General features: G+C 43.4%; 1 protein-coding gene across 1 annotated transcript in view; it reads right to left on the reverse strand.

Annotated features, from left to right (window-relative positions):
- Positions 1-19,670, reverse strand: part of LOC309548369 (uncharacterized protein) — a gene marked incomplete at its 3' end in the record, with an annotated part of 923,844 nt that overhangs the window by 663,579 nt on the left and 240,595 nt on the right. Inside the window, 1 exon segment of the mRNA XM_082248307.1 lies at positions 1,216-2,142. Coding sequence (XP_082104433.1) covers positions 1,216-2,142 — 927 coding nt within the window.

Below are 19,670 nucleotides of genomic sequence, written 5' to 3' on the forward strand. Positions count from 1 at the left end.
ACTACCACTATTTTATTCTCTAGGGAGCTTTCAGAAAATATATAATATTTGAGGGTTTTACATAATTTTCAAGGCTAAAATGATTTTTAAACGTGTGCAAAAACTGAAAAAAAGGGGTCAGGCAGCAAAAAGGTTAAAGTGAACTCCAACTGGAGGAATGTCAGTCCTCAAAAGTGATAAGAATGTGACCACACACTTCACACTTGGTAAGCTCAGAGCTCTTGCAGTTATGCTGTGTGAATAGTCTATGGAGATGAATAATAGCTGGACAGAGGAAGAAGATATCAAGGACATTCTTTCTTCACCAGATGGAATCCCTGAGACTTTCAGTGGAACCAAATGTAACACAAAGTAGCCAGCTGAAATTAAATGGTTCTGTTAAATGCATCCCATAAACAGCAGAAAGTCAGTGTTGAAGGCCTACAGTAGCTTAGAAAGTTACTTTCTTACTGAACAGAGACTTCTCCCTGGCTGGTGTCCCAACCACAGACCTGCCTGCAAAGCTGTCATCCATGAGAGGAGATGAAACATGGAAAGGAGGCATTGATCATGGGAGAGGAAGTTTGGATAAGGTGAGCATAGCTGGAGCCCCAAAGCTTGGATTATGGTGTATCAACAGTCAGAAGAACCTGGAAGGGACTCACTGAGGCTTAAGAGGCTTGGCAAGATCCATCCTAGTCTCTGGTACTGAGGCAGTGTTGGTCATGTATTCACTCAGGCAAGGAAGAAAACCCTTGGGAACACGGCTCAGTTAGTGAATGATGAAAATGAATTACATGTTCAGTCAAAGCTCCATAAACAAAAAAATAAAAAGATGAGAATCATGAGGAAAACAGTTCAGTCACTGATACTTATCTGAAAAAAAAAAATAAAGAAAAAGGTATAATATTTACAGGCCTTCTAGGTGTGTGTCTGATGGACATAAGCACTACATTTAGTGCATCCAATCATTACATTCCAGTTTGCTCACAGATTTTAGTTCATTTTTTTTCTAAAGTCACATTTTATCTTTTCACGTCTTCCCTAGCTTGTGGGATGACATTGGGGCTGTGAAACTAATGGGACACCCGCAAATCCTTTATTATTCCTCCTTCTTCCAGAGTTTCCTTTCGGCAGCTGAAGCTTATGAATCCTCTGGTGATACATTAGCACAGCATTTACTGTATAATCTTTGTCACATTCAAAGCATTAAAATGGCTTCCTTCCAGTGTGAACCCTCTGGTGTGTGATAAGATGTGACTTCACTGTAAAAGCTTTGCCACATTCAGAACACTGATATGATTTCTCTCCAGTGTGAACTCTCTGGTGTCTGATAAGATGTGACTTCACTGTATAAGCTTTGCCACATTCAGAACACTGATATGGCTTCTCTCCAGTGTGAATCCTCTTGTGACTGATAAGTTGTGACTTCTGTGTAAAAGCTTTGCCACATTCAGAACACTGATATGACTTCTCTCCAGTGTGAATCATCTGGTGTCTGATAAGATGTGACTTCTGTGTAAAAGCTTTGCCACATTCAGAACACTGATATGACTTCTCTCCAGTGTGAATCCTCTGGTGTGCGATGAGCTCTTTCTTGGTTATAAAAGCTTTGCCACATTCAGAACACTGATATGGCTTTTCTCCAGTGTGAATCCTCTGGTGACTGATAAGATGTGACTTCTGTATAAAAGCTTTGCCACATTCAGAACACTGATATGGCTTCTCTCCAGTGTGAATCCTCTGGTGTCTGATAAGCTCTTTCTTGGTTATAAAAGCTTTGCCACATTCAGAACACTGATATGGCTTCTCTCCAGTGTGAATCCTCTGGTGTCTAATAAGCTCTTTCTTGGTTATAAAAGCTTTGCCACATTCAGAACACTGATATGGCTTCTCTCCAGTGTGAATCATCTGGTGTGCGATGAGCTCTTTCTTGGTTATAAAAGCTTTGCCACATTCAGAACACTGATATGGCTTTTCTCCAGTGTGAACCCTCTGGTGTGTGATAAGATATGACTTCTGTATAAAAGCTTTGCCACATTCAGAACACTGATATGGCTTCTCTCCAGTGTGAATCCTCTGGTGTCTGATAAGCTCTTTCTTGGTTATAAAAGCTTTGCCACATTCAGAACACTGATATGACTTCTCTCCAGTGTGAATCCTCTGGTGTGTGATGAGCTCTTTCTTGGTTCTAAAAGCTTTGCCACATTCAGAACACTGATATGACTTCTCTCCAGTGTGAACCCTCTGGTGTCTGATACAATTTGACTTATGTGTAAAAGCTTTGCCACATTCAGAACACTGATACAGCTTTTCTCCAGTGTGAATCCTCTGGTGTATGATAAGATTTGACTTCAATGTAAAAGTTTTATCACATTCAGAACACTGATATGATTTCTCTCCAGTGTGAACCTTCTGGTGTGCGATACCTTTTGCCTCCATTGTAAAACCTTTATCACATTCCAAACAAGAAATATCTTCTGAAATGACTTCTCATATATACATGGGTTGGACTTTACAGTAAAGACATTGTCACTTCCAGAGCACTAAAATTACTTCTCGTTTGTTGTCCTCTGAGGTTGGATCAATGTTGAAGAGCATTCAAAACATTCATGACATTTAGAACACGGATAGGTCTTGTGTCCTGTGTGAATCTTCCAGTGAACTGCAATAAAGACTTTCAGTCACTTATAACATCCATATGGCTTGCTTCTCATGTAACTTTGTTGTATTGTTGTAACAAGACAAGCATGACCAAAAAATGGTTCATCAATCCACCTGTGCAGAAAAAAAACAGAAGTCATAATTCTATAAAAAGGGTTATAAAAAAAACCTACCGTTAGTTCACCAGTAACGGTCTTTTCTTACGAGCCTTTCCAGGACGGCCCAACAGTGAGAGATGATAGGCTCCTCCCTACAGGAAACACAATCAATTAAGCACATTTAAAAGGCCCCACCTTCCCCTCTAGCCCCAGTTGTAATAGAGTAACTTCCAACAACCTACATTTTTTGAGGAAAATGTTCAGACAATATTATAGGCATTTATCACCTACACTCATGCATAACATCATGCACCCCTTTAAATAGGGTGGGTAGGCGGGCTGTCCTGGAAAGGCTCGTAAGAAAAGACTGTTACCGGTGAACTAACCGTAGGTTTTCTCTCCTCACTTTTCCAGGACGGCCCAACAGTGAGAGGATAATAGAGACCTGCCTACCTTAGGGTGGGACCACTGCCTGCAAGACTTTTTGGCCAAAGGCTAGGTCTTGTTGAGACAGTATTTCAATACGGTAATGCTTCAGGAAGGTGTCATGACTAGACCAGGTGGCTGCAGTGCAGATTTTTTCCCATGAGGCTCCTGCCTTCTCAGCCCAGGATGTGGCGACGGCTCTTGTTGAGTGCGCTTTTATCTTGGTTGGAGCAGGAAGACCTGATAATTAATAAGCAGTGGTAATTGCTTGGCTAATCCACCTTGCTAGTGAAGGTTTTGAAGCCTGCAAACCTTTCCTAGGCCCAGAATGAAGGACCAGTAGATGGTTTTATCTCCTGAAAGCTTTTGTTCTTTCTAGATAGGTGAGAATAGCTATTCTCACATCAATACAATGGAATGTTCTTTCCTTGTCATTTTGTGGTTTATCACAGAAGGAAGGTAGATTTATCTCCTGCGTCCTATGAAAAGAGGATGCTACCTTAGGTAAATATAAGGGATATGGTTTTTGGACTATCCTATCTGGGAAGACCAACATAAAAGGCTCTTTAATAGACAGAACCTGTAAATCACCTATTCTTCTAGCTGTGGTGATGGCTAACAAAAAAGTTATTTTTAAAGGATAGAAACTTTAAAGAAATTTCTTTTATAGGTTCAATAGGATCTTTAGATAATGCCTCTAAGACCTTATTTAGGTTCCAGGGAGAAAACCTGTCTTTAGTAATGGGAGTAACCCTACTCCTGACTAACAAAAATCTCTTAACCTGTGGATCTTTTGCCAAACTGGAGTCTAGAAAAACGGAAAGAGCTGTAATTTGTACCCTGAGGGTGTTAACTGCCACACCCTTGTCTACTCCATCTTGCAAAAATTCCAAAATAATTGGAGTAGAGGTAGAAGCAAAATTATTTTGTTTCCGCCAGGTACCGAATCTTTTCCATATTTTAGTGTAGATTTTTCTGGTGACTGTTTTTCTACTCAGTAAGAGTGTATCTATCTGAGCATCCCTTTGCTTTAAGCATTTTTCTTTCAGTATCCAGGGAGTCACTGGAAGGAACTCTGGGTACTGATGTTCTTTTAATCCCTGGGACATAGGGTCCGAGGGAACTGGTAGATGCCACTGGCGAGCCATGGGCATTACTTCTTGGGATAGGGATGCTGCTCTTTGGAGAGGTCTGGGAATGGACCGAATTAAACTCCGTCCCTGATACCTGGTCCGTTTGTGCAGTATTTCTGGAATAGGCACCAGAGGAGGGAAGACATTGGCTGGTTTGCGTAGCAACTGTCTGTTTTGAACTCTCAGCCCAACCAGTTTGCTTTGAATGCTGACTTGGTTGGACCCCCACTTCAGAGAGTTCTGGCCTTGTGGAAGGAGGATGGGTCCCTTGCGCAAGGATTTTATTCTTCTTGCCCAAAAGTGTATTTGGAAGGACCTTAGTTCTTTTGCAAGGGGTTGAGTCCCTGAAGTGGCTGGGATGCTTCCTGTATTCTTTTGAATCCTGATCCGGTAATGTTTTTCCGTAGGTCTTGAAGCCACTAAGGTGTGGGAACAAGACACTCGGAAATACCGGGTTTTTGGTACTGGAATAGTTACAAGTAACTTCCCTAGTTTTAGAATTCCTGGAAGCATCCTGGGCTTTTCCCTTGCCTTTCTTTTGGGAGTGTGTATAGGGGTTGTTTTTGGAGGGACTAGAAGAGCAGTTTTTGGATTGTAGTCTATTTGCAGGATGCTGAGGGAGAAAGGGGAAGATTGTCACTTTTCTTGTTGGGAAAAAAAGATCCAGTCCAACCCCTATTATGACAGAAAAGTCATTTTTTTGTCCCTAGCAGCTGCAGTGGAGGAAGAAGGAAAGTTTTTTCTTGTCTTATCCCTTCGGAAGCTCCAATTTTTTCTCTTTTGCTGCTTATTATCCCTAGGGCCACGAAAAAACTTCTTATTAGTTTGTTCTGTTCTTGTGGGAAATTTAACCCCTTTTTCTGAGGATCTAGAAAGGACTTCATCAAGTCCTGAACCAAACAAGAGAGATCCCTCGAATGGAAGACCGCAGAGCTTGGTCTTGGACGTGATGTCTCCTTCCCATTCCTTAAGCCAAATGGCCCTTCTGGCCGAGTTCATGAGTGCCCCTGTTTTGGCAGTGGCTTCCACTGATTCTAGCCCAGCGTCTGCCAGATATGCTACTGCCTTGGCAATTGATGACAGGGCGTCTTGGATATCCTGGGTTTTTAGTTTAGTGAAACTTTTATTTAATCTCTCGACCCAGGAGAAAGCATTTCTAGTGACACAGGAAGCTGCTAGGGCTGTCCCCATTGCTTTAGCATTGGAATCCCAAGCTTTTCCCAGAAATGTCTCTACTTTCCTATTCATAGTATCTTTGATACTACTTGCATCAAGAAAGGAAAGATCTGATTTTCTGGAGACCTGTGCTAGGGGGGCATCTATTTTTGGCCTTTTAAGGAATTTGTTTGCATCCTCATCTTTAAAGGGAAATCCTCTTTTCCAAGAATCCCCTTTGCTTAACCTGTTTTCAGGCACTTGCCATTGGTGAAGGATTAGACTCTTTAGGGAATGATGAATGTGAAAAATGATGAATGTGAAAAACTCTACGTATAAGGGTTTCTTCCTATCCCTTTGTAGAGTTTGTCTTGTGCTGAGACCTCCTTAGGTAAATCAGGAATCTCTTCTGTAGCATATATAGCTTGAAGAAGACTGCATATTTTATAATCCAAACAGTTTTTTTGTAGACTATCTCCTCAGAGGTATCTGAGTCCCTATGATCCCCATCCTCTGAACAGGATGGGGAATTTGAGCAGTTATCTTCTGGGAATATATCTTCATCTTCCAACTGTGCTGATGGAAGACCTTGTGTAGCTGCTGTAGTGGCTGCAGGCCCTGCTATACTGAGAGGGTTTTCTTGATAAGAAGTCCCTGCTTTTAAAGAAGGATCTACCTGTTCCTCTCTGATAGCTGTAGCTAAGTTAGACCATACTGCTAACATAGTAGAAAGCATTTGTTCTTGCATACTGTTAAAAAAGTCTTTCATTTCTCAACGATACCGGGGACACATCCTCGGAGATGTTGTGGGCGGCTCCTAAATCCACCATTAGGGGCACCTTGATCCGAATGTCTTCAAAACTTAAACGGGAAAGATGGGCACTTATTGATAAATTGGAACGTGACTATTCTGCCCTGCTCACTAAACATAAGGCTAAACCCTCCTCTGTTCCCATACACACGTTGGATGAGGCCAGGGCTGCACTTAACCTTGCCCTCACCAGCTCAGCGGAAAAGTATCTGAGATGGCAGGGAGCCAAGTTTTATCACCACAGAGATAAAATAGGGTCCATGTTGGCATCTAAACTGAAACCTCAAGTTCGTGCGACCCATATCCCCAAGTTCTCTCTTCCAGGGGGTCAAAAGTCTCAAAACCCCAAACGCATTCTGCCGGCCTTTGCAGACTATTTCAGACACCTGTATTCTTCAGATAAGGCAGGGGCTGATTCGGAACTGGACCATTTTCTCTCGGATCTCAATATTCCTACTCTATCCTCTGACCATAGAGCTGAGCTTGATGCGCCCTTTACAGAGTCTGAGGTCACAGAGGTTATTAAATCGCTTAAATTGAATTCAGCACCTGGCCCGGATGGCTTCCCTAACCTATATTATAAAACTTTCCAACCATCGTTAACCCCCCACTTAGTCAGATATTTTAACGAAATACGCTCGGGCAACCCACTAGACAGAGACAGTAACTCGGCCTTCATCTCCGTTATCCCCAAGCCCGACAAAGACCCTGGAGAGGTTAGCAATTATAGACCCATATCCCTGATAAATAACGATTTGAAAATACTAACTAAAATCCTAGCTAATAGATTATCCTCTTTTGTAACTACATATATTCATAAAGACCAGGTGGGCTTTATGCCAGGTAGGCAGGGTCCAGACCAAATTAGAAGGGCAGTGGATGTTATCACGGTACTCCAATCAGGGTGGGATGGTTTGAGGCGCCAGGAGGGACTGTTGCTTTCGGTTGACTTGCAGAAAGCGTTTGATTCTGTAGAATGGTCATACCTTTTCACGCTCCTAACCAGATGGGGATTTAGTGGTAAATTTATGGGTATCATGCGCTCACTATATTCCACACCCACAGCTAAAGTTAGGTATCAGGGGTTCTATTCAGACCCTTTTCCAATCTCAAAAGGCACAAGGCAAGGATGCCCTCTTTCACCTCTGATTTTTGCAATCACCATAGAAACTTTGGCGTTGGCTATCCGTGCGGATCCCAACATCAAAGGAGTCTTTTGCGGGCCTTCTGAACACAAATGTGCTCTGTTTGCGGACGATCTTCTTTTATTTGTCTCATCCCCTACAACCACCCTACCAAACATTTGTTCAGTACTAGAAAAATTTGCGAAAGTTTCGGGACTACAGGTAAATTATGACAAATCCTCCATTCTTAATGTCTCGGTCAACTCCCGGGAAGTCCTTCCTCTCCAATCTTCTTTCAAGTTCCAGTGGAGTGAGTCTCATATTAAATATTTAGGCATAAACTTATCGTCCAGAATAGAACATCTCCATAAACTGAACTACACAGCAATCTATCAATCCTTGGGGAGGGAACTGGCGGACTGGTCTTCCCATAATCTTTCTTGGCTGGGCAGAATCAACTCGATCAAGATGAACGTGCTTCCGAGACTATTTTATCTTTTTAGAGCATTGCCTATCCCGGTACTCAGGGATCAACTGAAAAAATTCCAAAATACAGTAATAAAATTTATCTGGGGAAAATTGGGCCACAGGCTGCACCGCAAGATACTATTTCAGCCGCGTAAACAAGGGGGACTGGGTGTCCCGAATTTCTGGGCTTATTATCAGGCTGCGAGGCTAGCGTAACTTTCAATAGTGTACTCACGGTATGAAAAACCGGACTGGGTTCAAATGGAGAGACAGGCGGTACCCACGTATACTTTGGATTTCCTTCTGTGGATCCCCTCTAAAGTAAGACCACCTATCCTAGCCCCTATGCTCTCGGCGTCTCTTACACTTTGGGATACCTTGAAAACTCTGCCGGCCCTGATCTCCCCCATTCAACCGCTCTCCCATACATTCAACAATCCGAAATTCCCACCGGGTATGAACATCACGGCATTTCGTTGGTGGCTAGATAAGGGCCTATACCGTATAGGGCAATTTTTCACGCCTAGGGGCCCATACTCACTGAAACATTGCATTGACAAGCTAAAGATGCCCAAGTCGGAAACCTTCAGGTTTTCGCCAAATTTTTCATTTTCTACAATCGGTTTCTGTAGGGATGGTGCCCCCTATGGCATTTACGGAGTATGAGACGTGGTGCGGAAACTTGGAGGCACAAAGGGGTGGCATATCATTGATATACTTATCTCTTATGTCTGATGGATCTAGACTACCCTACATGGAAGCATGGGAAAAGGATCTAACGGAATCATGGGAGGTAGAGGAGTGGGGACACATGTTTTTTCGCTCTTTTAAAGGCATCAGAAACATATCCTTGATTGAGGCGAACATAAAAGTTCTGACTCGCTGGTACTTGGTTCCCACGAGAATCCATAAAATGTTTCCCTCCTCCTCTCCACTCTGCTTCCGGGGATGCCAAAGTCCTGGTAATATGCTCCACGTGTGGTGGGACTGTCCGCAACTGAGAGGCACATGGAATAGAGTATTCCACATGATCTCTAAAGTCATTGGATTCAGAATCCCCAGACAGGCGGCCATTGCCTTGTTAAACACTAAAGTACCTAAAACGCCCAAATATACACAACAACTGATATTCTTTATTTTTCTGGGGACCAAAATGACTATCGCGGCAGCATGGAAACAACGCACGGTATCTATCAGGAAAATCAGAAATAAAATTACGTGGATCATGTCACAAGAGAAGATGGTAGCCACCCTAACGGATACGGTTACTAAATTTGAATTGGTTTGGGAACCTTGGGCTGCCTACTCGGGAATTTCACTAGTTCCGGGCCTGCCTTAAATTACAATCTCTGGGCGTGCCTCTCCGGTTCACGGCTGCACTCTCTTCCCCCCCCCCTCTTCTTCTTCTCTTCCCCTGCTCTTTACCTCTCTCTTTCTCTCCCTACTCCTTCTTATTACTATGAACGGGTGTCAGGTCACCTGTGGCCAGGTGACAACTGCACCCTGTTGGAGGCAGGGGCGCAGCACAAGGTAGTGAACCCTATAGCAGACTGCTGCGGATGGACCAGAACGTGAACCCAAGATTCCCCAGGGCGCGGAGTCTAAGACCCAGCAGGTGTTCACCAGTGCCTCTAGTGGTGAGGATGGACTTCGCTGCAGCTGGGCCCAGGGCACGGCCCCTGGGGTCCCCCAGGTCACGCTCCGTAGGGAGTGAAGGGAAGCAGCCACTCAGGACACACAGAATGGTGAAGGGCAAGCCAAGGTCGGGGTAACAGGCAGACAAGGGTAGTCAAGGGACAGGCCAAAGGTCAGGATAACAGGCAAACAGGAATGGTCAGGGACAAGCCAAAGTCGGTACACAGGAAACTAATACTGTTGAACAGCAAAGCAGGCCTGCAGTGCGTTGGTTAACATAGACTTCCTGTGATGACCTGGGCGGGGCAGGAACAGGAAGTAGAGGTGATAAAAAGGATCCAGAAATGCAGTCTGACCTCTAATACAGACATGAAGGTACAGGTAAGCTTGCCAAGCTCTATTGCAAGTCCATGACAACGGGGTTGTTTATTCTCCACAGGTTATTTCCCTAAGTTAGGGCACATGACATCCTCCCCCCTCTTCTAAACCTGTCGGGGAAGAGAGGGTCATGGAAAGGATATTGCAGTCTTCCTGGGGTTTTTGACTCATAGCCTAGGCAGGACTACATGTATACTGGACGTTTCTTTCACCTATCTGTTTCTTGGAATTGTTTTCCCTGCTCATATCCGGTATCATAAACTCTTGGAACTGCTCTGTTTAGATATTGTACTGTTAGCACAATCCAAGCAGTCTGCACACTTTTGCTATTCTTCTTTCTTGTGCATTTACCCTGTAACCCAGTTCACGCATACTGTGTTTGCTGTATTTCCTTTGTTCTTGTTATTATTACAACAAAATAAAACATTTTTGAAAGTAAAAAAGTCTTTCATAAAGTCTGAAGTTTCCCTTCCTGACAATTTATGAATACACTTATAGCAGAATGGTCTAGTGTGGGAACTGGGTAACTTATCTGAACAATAACCACATCTCTTATGCACAGCAGGTACTGAAGTAGCCTCTTGTGAACTGCTCTGGGACTCTGGAAGACAGGATACAATAAACATTTAAGTATCACCCTTCCTACAACAAACATCAAAAAATAGGGACCATAGAAAGAAGGCAAGACAATCTACTAGGGTCAAGGAAATGAAATAATTCCAGGTACATGTCGGTTACTAGCAGGCTTTCCCTAGGTCAGTAAGGATACGAGTTATCACTTACCTTGTCCGACCTGGTTCTTAGCTGCCGACACCTGGGACTGTCTCTCCTCCTCCTTCCCCAGAGGTTGAGTCGTGGAGGACCTCATTTGCGAAGCAGGGATCCGAGCTGTGCTAGCTTTGGAATCTGCTTTACCGCTGTCTAGCGGTTTCGGCGTCTCCTCCATGCTTCTTTTCCTTCCCATGTCACGCTCGTCTGACATCTGCGCCGGAAGTTCCGGTTTGAGAGCGAGGTTTGGAACGCCTGTCCTCTTGATTGTGGTGGCGGGAAATTCAAATCTTCAAACGGAGGAGAGCTGCTAGTGCCGGAGAACAAGACCTGGAAACACTAGGAAGTGACCGAGGGCTTGCCAATGGGCGACCTGTGAGTTCCCTCGGACGGGAGTGCAGGGACTGCGCTGCTCGTAAGCCCCCCCCCCCCACTCCAGAGAGTTTAAGCAAGGGGAACCCGTGGCTTTCTGCCGAACCTGGCTCACAGGGTACCTTTTAACTCCTACGAGTCTGCAGGTAAGTCTTTGTGCTGCATTTCTTTTGGTAGGAAGAAACACAATCTAAACTGGGGCTAGAGGGGAAGGTGAGGCCTTTTAAATGTGCTTAATTGATTGTGTTTCCGGTAGGGAAGAGCCTATCATCTCTCACTGTTGGGCCATCCTGGAAAGGTGAGGAGAGAAAAAGTTGTTTCCTTTTTAACATTTATTATTAACTGCTTCCCGCTGGGCCTGTTATAATATGACAGCCAAACAGGAGCCCCATTGTTACATAGTTAGTGAGGTAGAAATTAAAGACACCAGTCCATCTAGTTCAACCCATGTGTGTGTGTGTTTGCTGCTAACCGAACATTGTATACCCCTGTATGTTGTTCTTCTTAAGGTGCCCATCTAATAGTTTTTTTAAACTATCGATGCTCCCTGCTGATACCACTGCTTGTGGAAGAGAATTCCACATCCTTACCGCTCTGACAGTAAAGATTCCCTTATGTAGTTTAAGGTTAAACCGTTTTTTTTTTCTAGTTTTAGTGAGTGACCCTGTATCTTATTGTATTCCCTTTCTCTGAAAAGTTTGTTCCCTATGCTCGGGTCACCAGTATGATATTTGTACATTGATATCATATCCCCTCTCAAGCGTCTCTTCTCCAGAGAGAATAGGTTCAATACTTGTAGTCTTTCCTCATAGCTGATGTCCTCCATTCCCCTAATCATCTTTGTTGCCCTTCTCTGGACTCTCTCCAGTTCCAGCACATCCCTTCTGAGGACCGGTGCCCAGAACTGGATGGCACTGTCTGATAAACTATAACTCACTACACTCTCCCTGAAGGAATGTGGAATTGTGTGTAGGGCGAGTGTATTGTGTGTTAATCAGCAGGCTTTATGGTGGCGTAGGAGGTAGAATACGGGGCTTGCAAGTGAGAGGCTGTGGGCTCTAATCCCTTGGCCAGTAGGTGATTAATATTAATTAAGGATATTAATTAAAACCTTTTAAATTAATTATGGATGTGGGAACTTGAAGTTCCCGCGAAGAACCCCATTTGTTTGCCATTCGGGGAACGGGCAAGCGGGCAGTGTTTGAGTCGAACTTAGGTTAGACTCGAACACGAAGCTCATCACTATGCACCAATTTGGGTTCTTTTTACCAAAGAAATGTAGCAGAATACATTTTGGCCTAAAATTAGGAAGAAATAAAATTTTGCAAATAAATAACCTAACAGAAATGAAGAAGGTGAATGTGTTAAAGATAAGGGTTTTCAGAGATCACCTAAATACAGAGTAGAAGATAGTCAGACAGCTAGAGAGTTCCAGAGGATGGGAGAGGAGGAGAGGAGAGTATGTTGTAGTATTTTACATTTTAAATTGGAAGAGATTGTCAAACAAAAGAGTTGCCCTGGCATTATTGCACCTCCAACAGGTAGGAAAGGTTTTGGGAAAAATGTTGTGCAAAGGTAGGGAATGTAATCCATCTGGTCAAAGGTTATATCTGGACTCCTGGACACTGCTGGAAAAGGAGGATTTGTGAACAAAGAATAGGATATGATCTCTTTCTGTCTTGGTTAATGTGTGACCCAAATCTCTTCCCATTTTAGAAGGAATAAAGTTGTGAAATCTCCATTTTGATTGGTAAGGAATGGGATATGGAAATTGTGTGACCTGTTGGCTGACTTATCTTTATTCCGGCATCATGGAAGAATGCATTGTCACCTGACCTGTCTGTAACGTTCATTAATACAAGACTTTTCTTTTCGGCCAAAGGCTAGGTCTTGTTGAGACAGTACTTCAATACGGTAATGCTTCAGGAAGGTGTCATGACTGGACCAGGTGGCTTCAGTGTGGATTTGTTCCCATGAAGCTCCTGCCTTCTCAGCCCAGGATGTGGCGATGGCTCTTGTTGAGTGTGCTTTAACCTTGGTTTTTAAAGCAGGAAGACCTGATATTCATAAGCAGTGGTAATTGCTTGCCTAATCCACCTGGCTAGTGAAGGCTTAGAAGCTTGCAAACCTTTCCTAGGCCCAGAATGGAGGATTAGGTGGTGGTTTGACCTTCTGAAGGTTTTAGTTCTTTCTAAATAAGTGAGAAGAGCTCTTCTCACATCAATACAATGGAATTCCATTTCCTTGTTGTTTTTTGGTCTGTCACAAAAGGAAGGTAGATTTATCTCCTGAGTTCTATGAAAAGAGGATGCTACCTTGGGTAGATATAAAGGGTCTGGTTTTAGACTATCCTATCTGGGAAGACCAACATAAAAAGCCCTTTAATAGACAGAGCCTGTAAATCTCCTATTCTTCTAGCTATGGTGATAGCTAACAAAAAAGCTATTTTTAAGGATAGAAATTTTAAAGAAATTTCCTTTATAGGTTCAAAGGGGTCTTTAGATAACGCCTCTAAGACCTTATTCAGGTCCCAAGGAGGGAACCTGTTTTTTGCAATAGGAGTAGCCCTAAAATCTCTTAACCAGCGGCTCCTTTGCCAAACTGATGTCTAGAAAAACTGAAAGAGCTGCAATCTGTACCCTGAGGGTGTTAACTGCCACACCCTTATCTACTCCATCTTGTAAAAATTCCAAAATAATTGGAGTAGAGGTAGAAGCAAAATTCTTTTGCTTCTGCCAGGTACAGAATCTTTTCCATATTTTTACGTAAATCTTTCTAGTGACTGGTTTTCTACTCAGTAAGAGTGTATCTACCACTCTATCTGAGCACCCTTTTGCTTTAAGCAATTGGCATTCAGTAGCCAGGCATTCAATTGGAAGAATCCTGGATTCTGAAATTTTACTAGTCCCTGAGACAGAAGGTCTGAGGGAACTGGGCGATGCCACTGGCAAGCCATGGACATAGTTTTTAGGGATAGGAACCGTGATCCTATGGGGAATAGGGGAGCGGACAGGATTATTTTCCATCCCTGACGCCTGCCCAGATTCTGGTAGACTCTGGGAATTTGCGTCAGGGGAGGAAGGGCATTGGCTGGTTTTTATAGCCACTGCTGGTTTTGAACTCTCAGTCCCACCAATTTGCTTTTTGGATTGCTTTGGTTGGGCCACCACTTCAGAGAGTTCTGGTCCTGTGAAAAGAGGGTGAGTATCCTGCCCAAGGAAATTATTCCTTTTACCCAAAAGTATATCTGGGAGAATCATAGATTTTTTGCAAAGGGTTGAGCCCATGAAGTGGCTGGAATGCTTCCTGGAATCCTTTGGATCATGATCCGGTAATATTTTCCTGAGGGTCTTGTTACCACTAAGAAATGGGAACAGAACCCCTAGAAACACCGGCTTTTTGGTACTGGAACAATTACAGGTAATTTTCCTAGTTCTCGAATCCCTGGAAGCATTATGAGTTGTCCCTTTGCAACTCTTTTGGGAGGATGTGTAAGGGTTACTTTCTGAAGGGATATAAGTGCAGTTTGTAGTCTGTAGCCTATTTTTAGGATGCTGAGGGTATAGGTAAAGACTGTCATTTCTTCCTTTGGAAAAAAGAGATCCAGTCTGTCCCCTACTTTAATGTTGGAGTCATTTTTTGTCCCTCGCAGCTGGGCCGGAGGAAGAAGGAGAATTGTTTTTTGACTTATCCCTCCTGAAACTCCAATTCTTTGTAGGTTCCCTTCTCCTATTTTGCTGCTTATTATCCCGAGGGCCACGAAAAAACTTTTTATTTGTTTCTTTTGGTTTTGTGGGAAATTTTAATTCCTTTTTCTGAGGATCTGGAAAGGACTTTGTCAAGTCCTGAACCAAACAAGAGTGACCCTTCAAACGGAAGGCCACAGAGCTTGGTCTTGGACGTGATGTCTCCTTCCCATTCCTTAAGCCAAATGGCTCTTTTAGCTGAGTTCATAAGTGCCCCTGTTTTAGCAGTGGCTTCCACTGATTCTAGTGCAGCGTCTGCCAGATACGCTACTGCCTTGGTTATAACTGACAGGGAATCTTGTATGTCCTGGGTTTTTAACTGTAAAAAATTTTATTTAGTTTTTCAATCCAGGAAAAGGCATTTCTTGCAACGCAAGAAACAGTTAGAGCTGAACTCATTGCTTTAGCATTGGAATCCCAAGCTTTTCCCAGTAATGTCTCTGCTTTCTGATTCATAGTATCCTTGATACTACCAGCATCTAAAAAGGAGAGATCTGATTTTCTGGAGACTTGCGCTAGGGGAGCATCTATTTTTGGTCTTTTAAGGAATTTGTTTGCACCCTCATCCTTAAAGGGAAATTTTCTTTTCCAAGAATTCCCTTTGCTTAACCTGTTTTCAGGCGATTGCCATTGTTGAAGGATCAGACTCTTCAAGGAATAGTGAATATGAAAAACTCTAGAAGGGCTTCTTCCTATCCCTTTATAGAGTTTGTCTTGTGCCGTGACTTCTTTAGGCAGGTCAGGAATCTCTTCTGAAGCATATATGGCTTGAAGGAGACCCTGCATACCATCCAATCCAAACAGGTTTTTTGCTGACTCTACCTCCTCAGAGGCATCTGAGTCCCTATTTCCCTCATCTTCTGAACAAGATGGGGAAATTGAGTGGTCATCTTCTGGAAATATTCTATCTTCTTCTGTGACCTGTGCTGATGGAAGACTTTGAGTGGCTGGTGTGGTGGCTGAGGGCCCTGCTATATTTAGAGGGGTTTCTTGACACGAAGTCACTGCCCTTGCGGGAGGGTCTACCTATTCCTCTCTATGAGCTACACCTAGATTAGACCGTACTGCCATCATAGTAGAAAGCATTTCATCTTGCATATTTTTTAAAAAAAGTATTTCATAAAGTCTGAGGTTTCCCTTCCTGACAATTTATGAATACATCTATAGCAAAACGGTCTAGTGTGGGTACTGGGCATCTTTTCTGAACAATAACCACATTTCTTATGGACAGCAGGCCCTTGTAATGTAGATGTAGCTTCTTGTGAACCGCTCTGGGACTCTGGAAGACAGGATACAGAAACAACATAAGTATCGCCCTTCCAGCAAAAAGACATCACATATAGGGACCATAGAAAGAAGGCAGCGTCATCTACTAGGGTCAGGGAAATGATAAGTTCCAGGCACATGTTATGTTGGTAAGCTAGCAGGCTTCAGCATAGGTCAGCAAGGATACGAATCATCACTTACCTTGTCCAACCTGTTTTTTTTGCTGCCGACACCTGGGACTGTCTCTCCTCCTCCTTTCCCGGAGGATGAGTCGTGGAGGACTTAATTTCCGAAGCAGGAACCCGAGCTGTGCTAGCTTTGGACTCTGCTTTGCCGCTACCGAGCGGCTCCGGCGTCTCCTCCATGCTTCTCTTCCTTCCCATGTCGCGTGCGTCTGACATCTGCGCCGGAAGTTCCGGTTTCAAAGCGAGGTTTGGAACGCCCGTCCTCTCGATTTTTTCGGCGGGAAATTCAAAATCTTCAACGGAGGAGAGCTGCTAGCGCCGGAAAACAAGACCTGCAAACACTAGGAAGTGACCGAGGGCTTGCCAGTGGGCGACCTGTGAGTTCCCTTGGACGGGAGTGCAGGGATTGCTCCACTCGTAAGGTCCCCCCCCTACTCCAGAGAGTTCTGCAAGGGGAACCCGTGGCTTTCTGCCGAACCTGGCTCACAGGGTACCTTTCGACTCTAGGAGTCTGCAGGTGAGATCTTAATCGTCATTTCTTTGTAGGAAGAAACACAATCTAAAACTGGGGCCAGAGGGAAAGGTGGGGCCTTTTAACTATTCTTAATTGATTGTGTTTCCGGTAGGGAGGAGCCTATCATCTCTCATTGTTTGGCCGTCCTGGAAAGGGAGGAGAGAAAACAACATTAATACCCCACCTGATGAATGCAGCAAAAGGATTAATCCCGCTATTTTGGCAAAAGGAAGAGGCCCCTACCACGGGAGACTGGGTACAAAGAGTCAAGAGAATAAGAACATTGGAATATCTGAGAGATTGGGAAGAAGATGATACAGAGGAATGGGGTGATATATAGGAAAACTGGAGGGAGTTTAAGACAACGAGAGAATACATTAAATGGAGTGGAGAAAAAGAGACAAGACAACTAGTATAGATAAGGGAGGGGGGGGGGGTCAATAGAGGGGAAAATAAGGGAAGGGAGAAGTTACATTACTGAAAATTGATGTTTTTATTCTGTGAAATATATTTGTATGCTCTCTCTTTTTTTGAAAACAATAAATACATTTATAAAAATAAATAAATAAATATTTCCGTTCACTGGAACTAAGAGGCCAAGTCCAACCCCTGAAAAATAACCCCACACCATAATCCCCCTCCACCAAATGATTTGAATCAGTGCACAAAGCAAGGCCCATAAAAACATGGATGAGCAAGTTTGAGGTGAAGGAACTTGACTGGCCTGCACAGAGTCCTGACCTCAACCTGATAGAACACATTTTGGATGATTTAAAGCGGAGACTGCAAGCCAGGCCTTCTGGTCCAACATCAGTGCCTGACCTCACAAATGCTCTTCTGGAAGAATGGTCAAACATTCCCATAGACACTCCTAAACCTTGTGGACAGCCTTCCCAGAAGAGTTGAAGCTGTTATAGCTGCAAAGGGTGGGCCAACTCAATATTGACCCCTACGGACTAAGACTGGGATGCCATTAAAGTTCATTGTGTGCGCAAAGGCAGGTGTCCCAATACTTTCGGTAATATAGTGTATGTTATATATAGAAGGAATATGTACAATATTATACATTTTTAAATATTTGTATTTTATTTTATGGAGGACACTCTATTATTCCCATTGGCTGGTAAAATTGACAATTTATTACAATTTCCTGCAGGAGAACTTCATTCATTGTTCTAATTTAAAGCACTGGGCTGCATAGTGATGGACGAATGTGCTTGGGATTGACTTGCCGGCACATTTCGCAAATGCATCTAAAAATCCAAATTCTTAAAGGTAAAATTCAGAAAACCCAAGTTACACTCACCAGTAACGTCTTTTCCTGAAGTCTTTCAAGACAACAGCTTTGAGAGTGGTGTGGAAAGTGGGGTCCCCCAAGGATCTGTCCTGGGACCCATACTGTTTAATTTATTCAGGAACGATCTAGAGGAGGGGATATCCAGCACAATCTCGGTATTTGCAGACGATACTTAGCTAAGCTGGGCAATAACTTCTACACAGGAGGTGGAAACTTTACAAGCAGACCTGAACAAAATAACGGGGTGGACAACTACATGGCAGATGAGGTTTAATGCTGAAAAATGTAAAGTAATGCATTTGGGTGCCAGAAATATAAATGCAAGTTACTCACTAGGGGGAGAACCTCTGGAGACATTGAACATGAGAGGGGGGGAGGAAAATGTACATGGACAAGGTGGACTTAGCTGGAGCCCTCATGATTGACTGATATAGCAAATTTCAGCAGAACCTGGAAAAGAATCTCCCACTGAGGATTCAGAGGCTTGGCAAGATGCCACTTGACTGCTACCCAGTCTCCCTGCACTGAGGCAGTGTTGGTCGTGTATTCGCTCAGGCAATGAAAAAGAAAACACTCGGGAACACAGCTCAGTTAGTGAATTAGGTAAATACATTACATGCTCAGGTAAAGCTCCATAAAAAGCGTACAGATGAGAATCCTAAGGAAACAAATTTCATTGATGCTTGTCCCCAAAAAATGTCAATAGTTAGAATAGTCCAGGACTTTCTATGTTGTGCCTGACGGACATAAATACTAAAGTATCCATCCATTATATTCCTGTTTGCTCACTTATTTAGTTTGTTTTTTTCAAAATAGCGATACAGGCGGTCCCCGGGTTACAAACAAGATAGGGACTGTAAGTTTGTTCTTATGTCAACTTTGTTTGTAAGCGGGAACCGGTACATTTTTTAAGTTTAGCTCCAGCCAAAATAATAATTTTTAAGTTTTTTATTTAGCATAGGGAAGGGTTAACACCCCTCTACCATTTGTTTTGCTGTCTGTACCCCTGTGCAGAAGATTTCACCTCACTTTCTGTCCCTATGACAACTGTACTCTGAAAATGTTGGGTTGTTGTGGAAACAAGGATTAGTGATAAAGGATTAGTGATCAGTGGAGACATCTTTTCCCATGAGAACTCTTCCAGGAGTGAATTTCCCTTCCTAGGGGGAGATTTCTCCTCACTTCCTGTTGTCTCTCTCCATTTGTAAGTAGGAGTCATTTGTAAGTCGGATGTTCGTAACCCGGGGACCACCTGTATACCTTTTCACTTTTTTACTAGCTTGTGAGATGACATGAGGTGTGATACTAATGAGATACCCTGAGGTCTTTATTTGCAGCTTAGCTGCTACCCCTTTAATATCCCCCTTCTTCCAAAGTTTCCTCACTGCAGCTGAAGCTTGTGAATCCTCTGGTGATAGATTAGCCCGGCATTAACTGTAAAAGCTTTGTCACATTCAGATCAATTAAATGGATTCTCTCCAGTGTGAGCCTTCTGGTGGACAACTACATGGCAAATGAGGTTTAATGTTGAAAAATGTAAGGTAATTCACTTGGATGCCAGAAACATGAACACAAGTTACTCACTAGGGGGAGAACTCTGGGGAATCTAAGATGGAAAAGGACCTGGGGGTACTGGTGGACAACAAGCTCA

Source organism: Pelophylax lessonae (assembly GCF_965119305.1).
Source record: "Pelophylax lessonae genome assembly, chromosome: 2".
Classification (NCBI taxonomy): domain Eukaryota; kingdom Metazoa; phylum Chordata; class Amphibia; order Anura; family Ranidae; genus Pelophylax; species Pelophylax lessonae.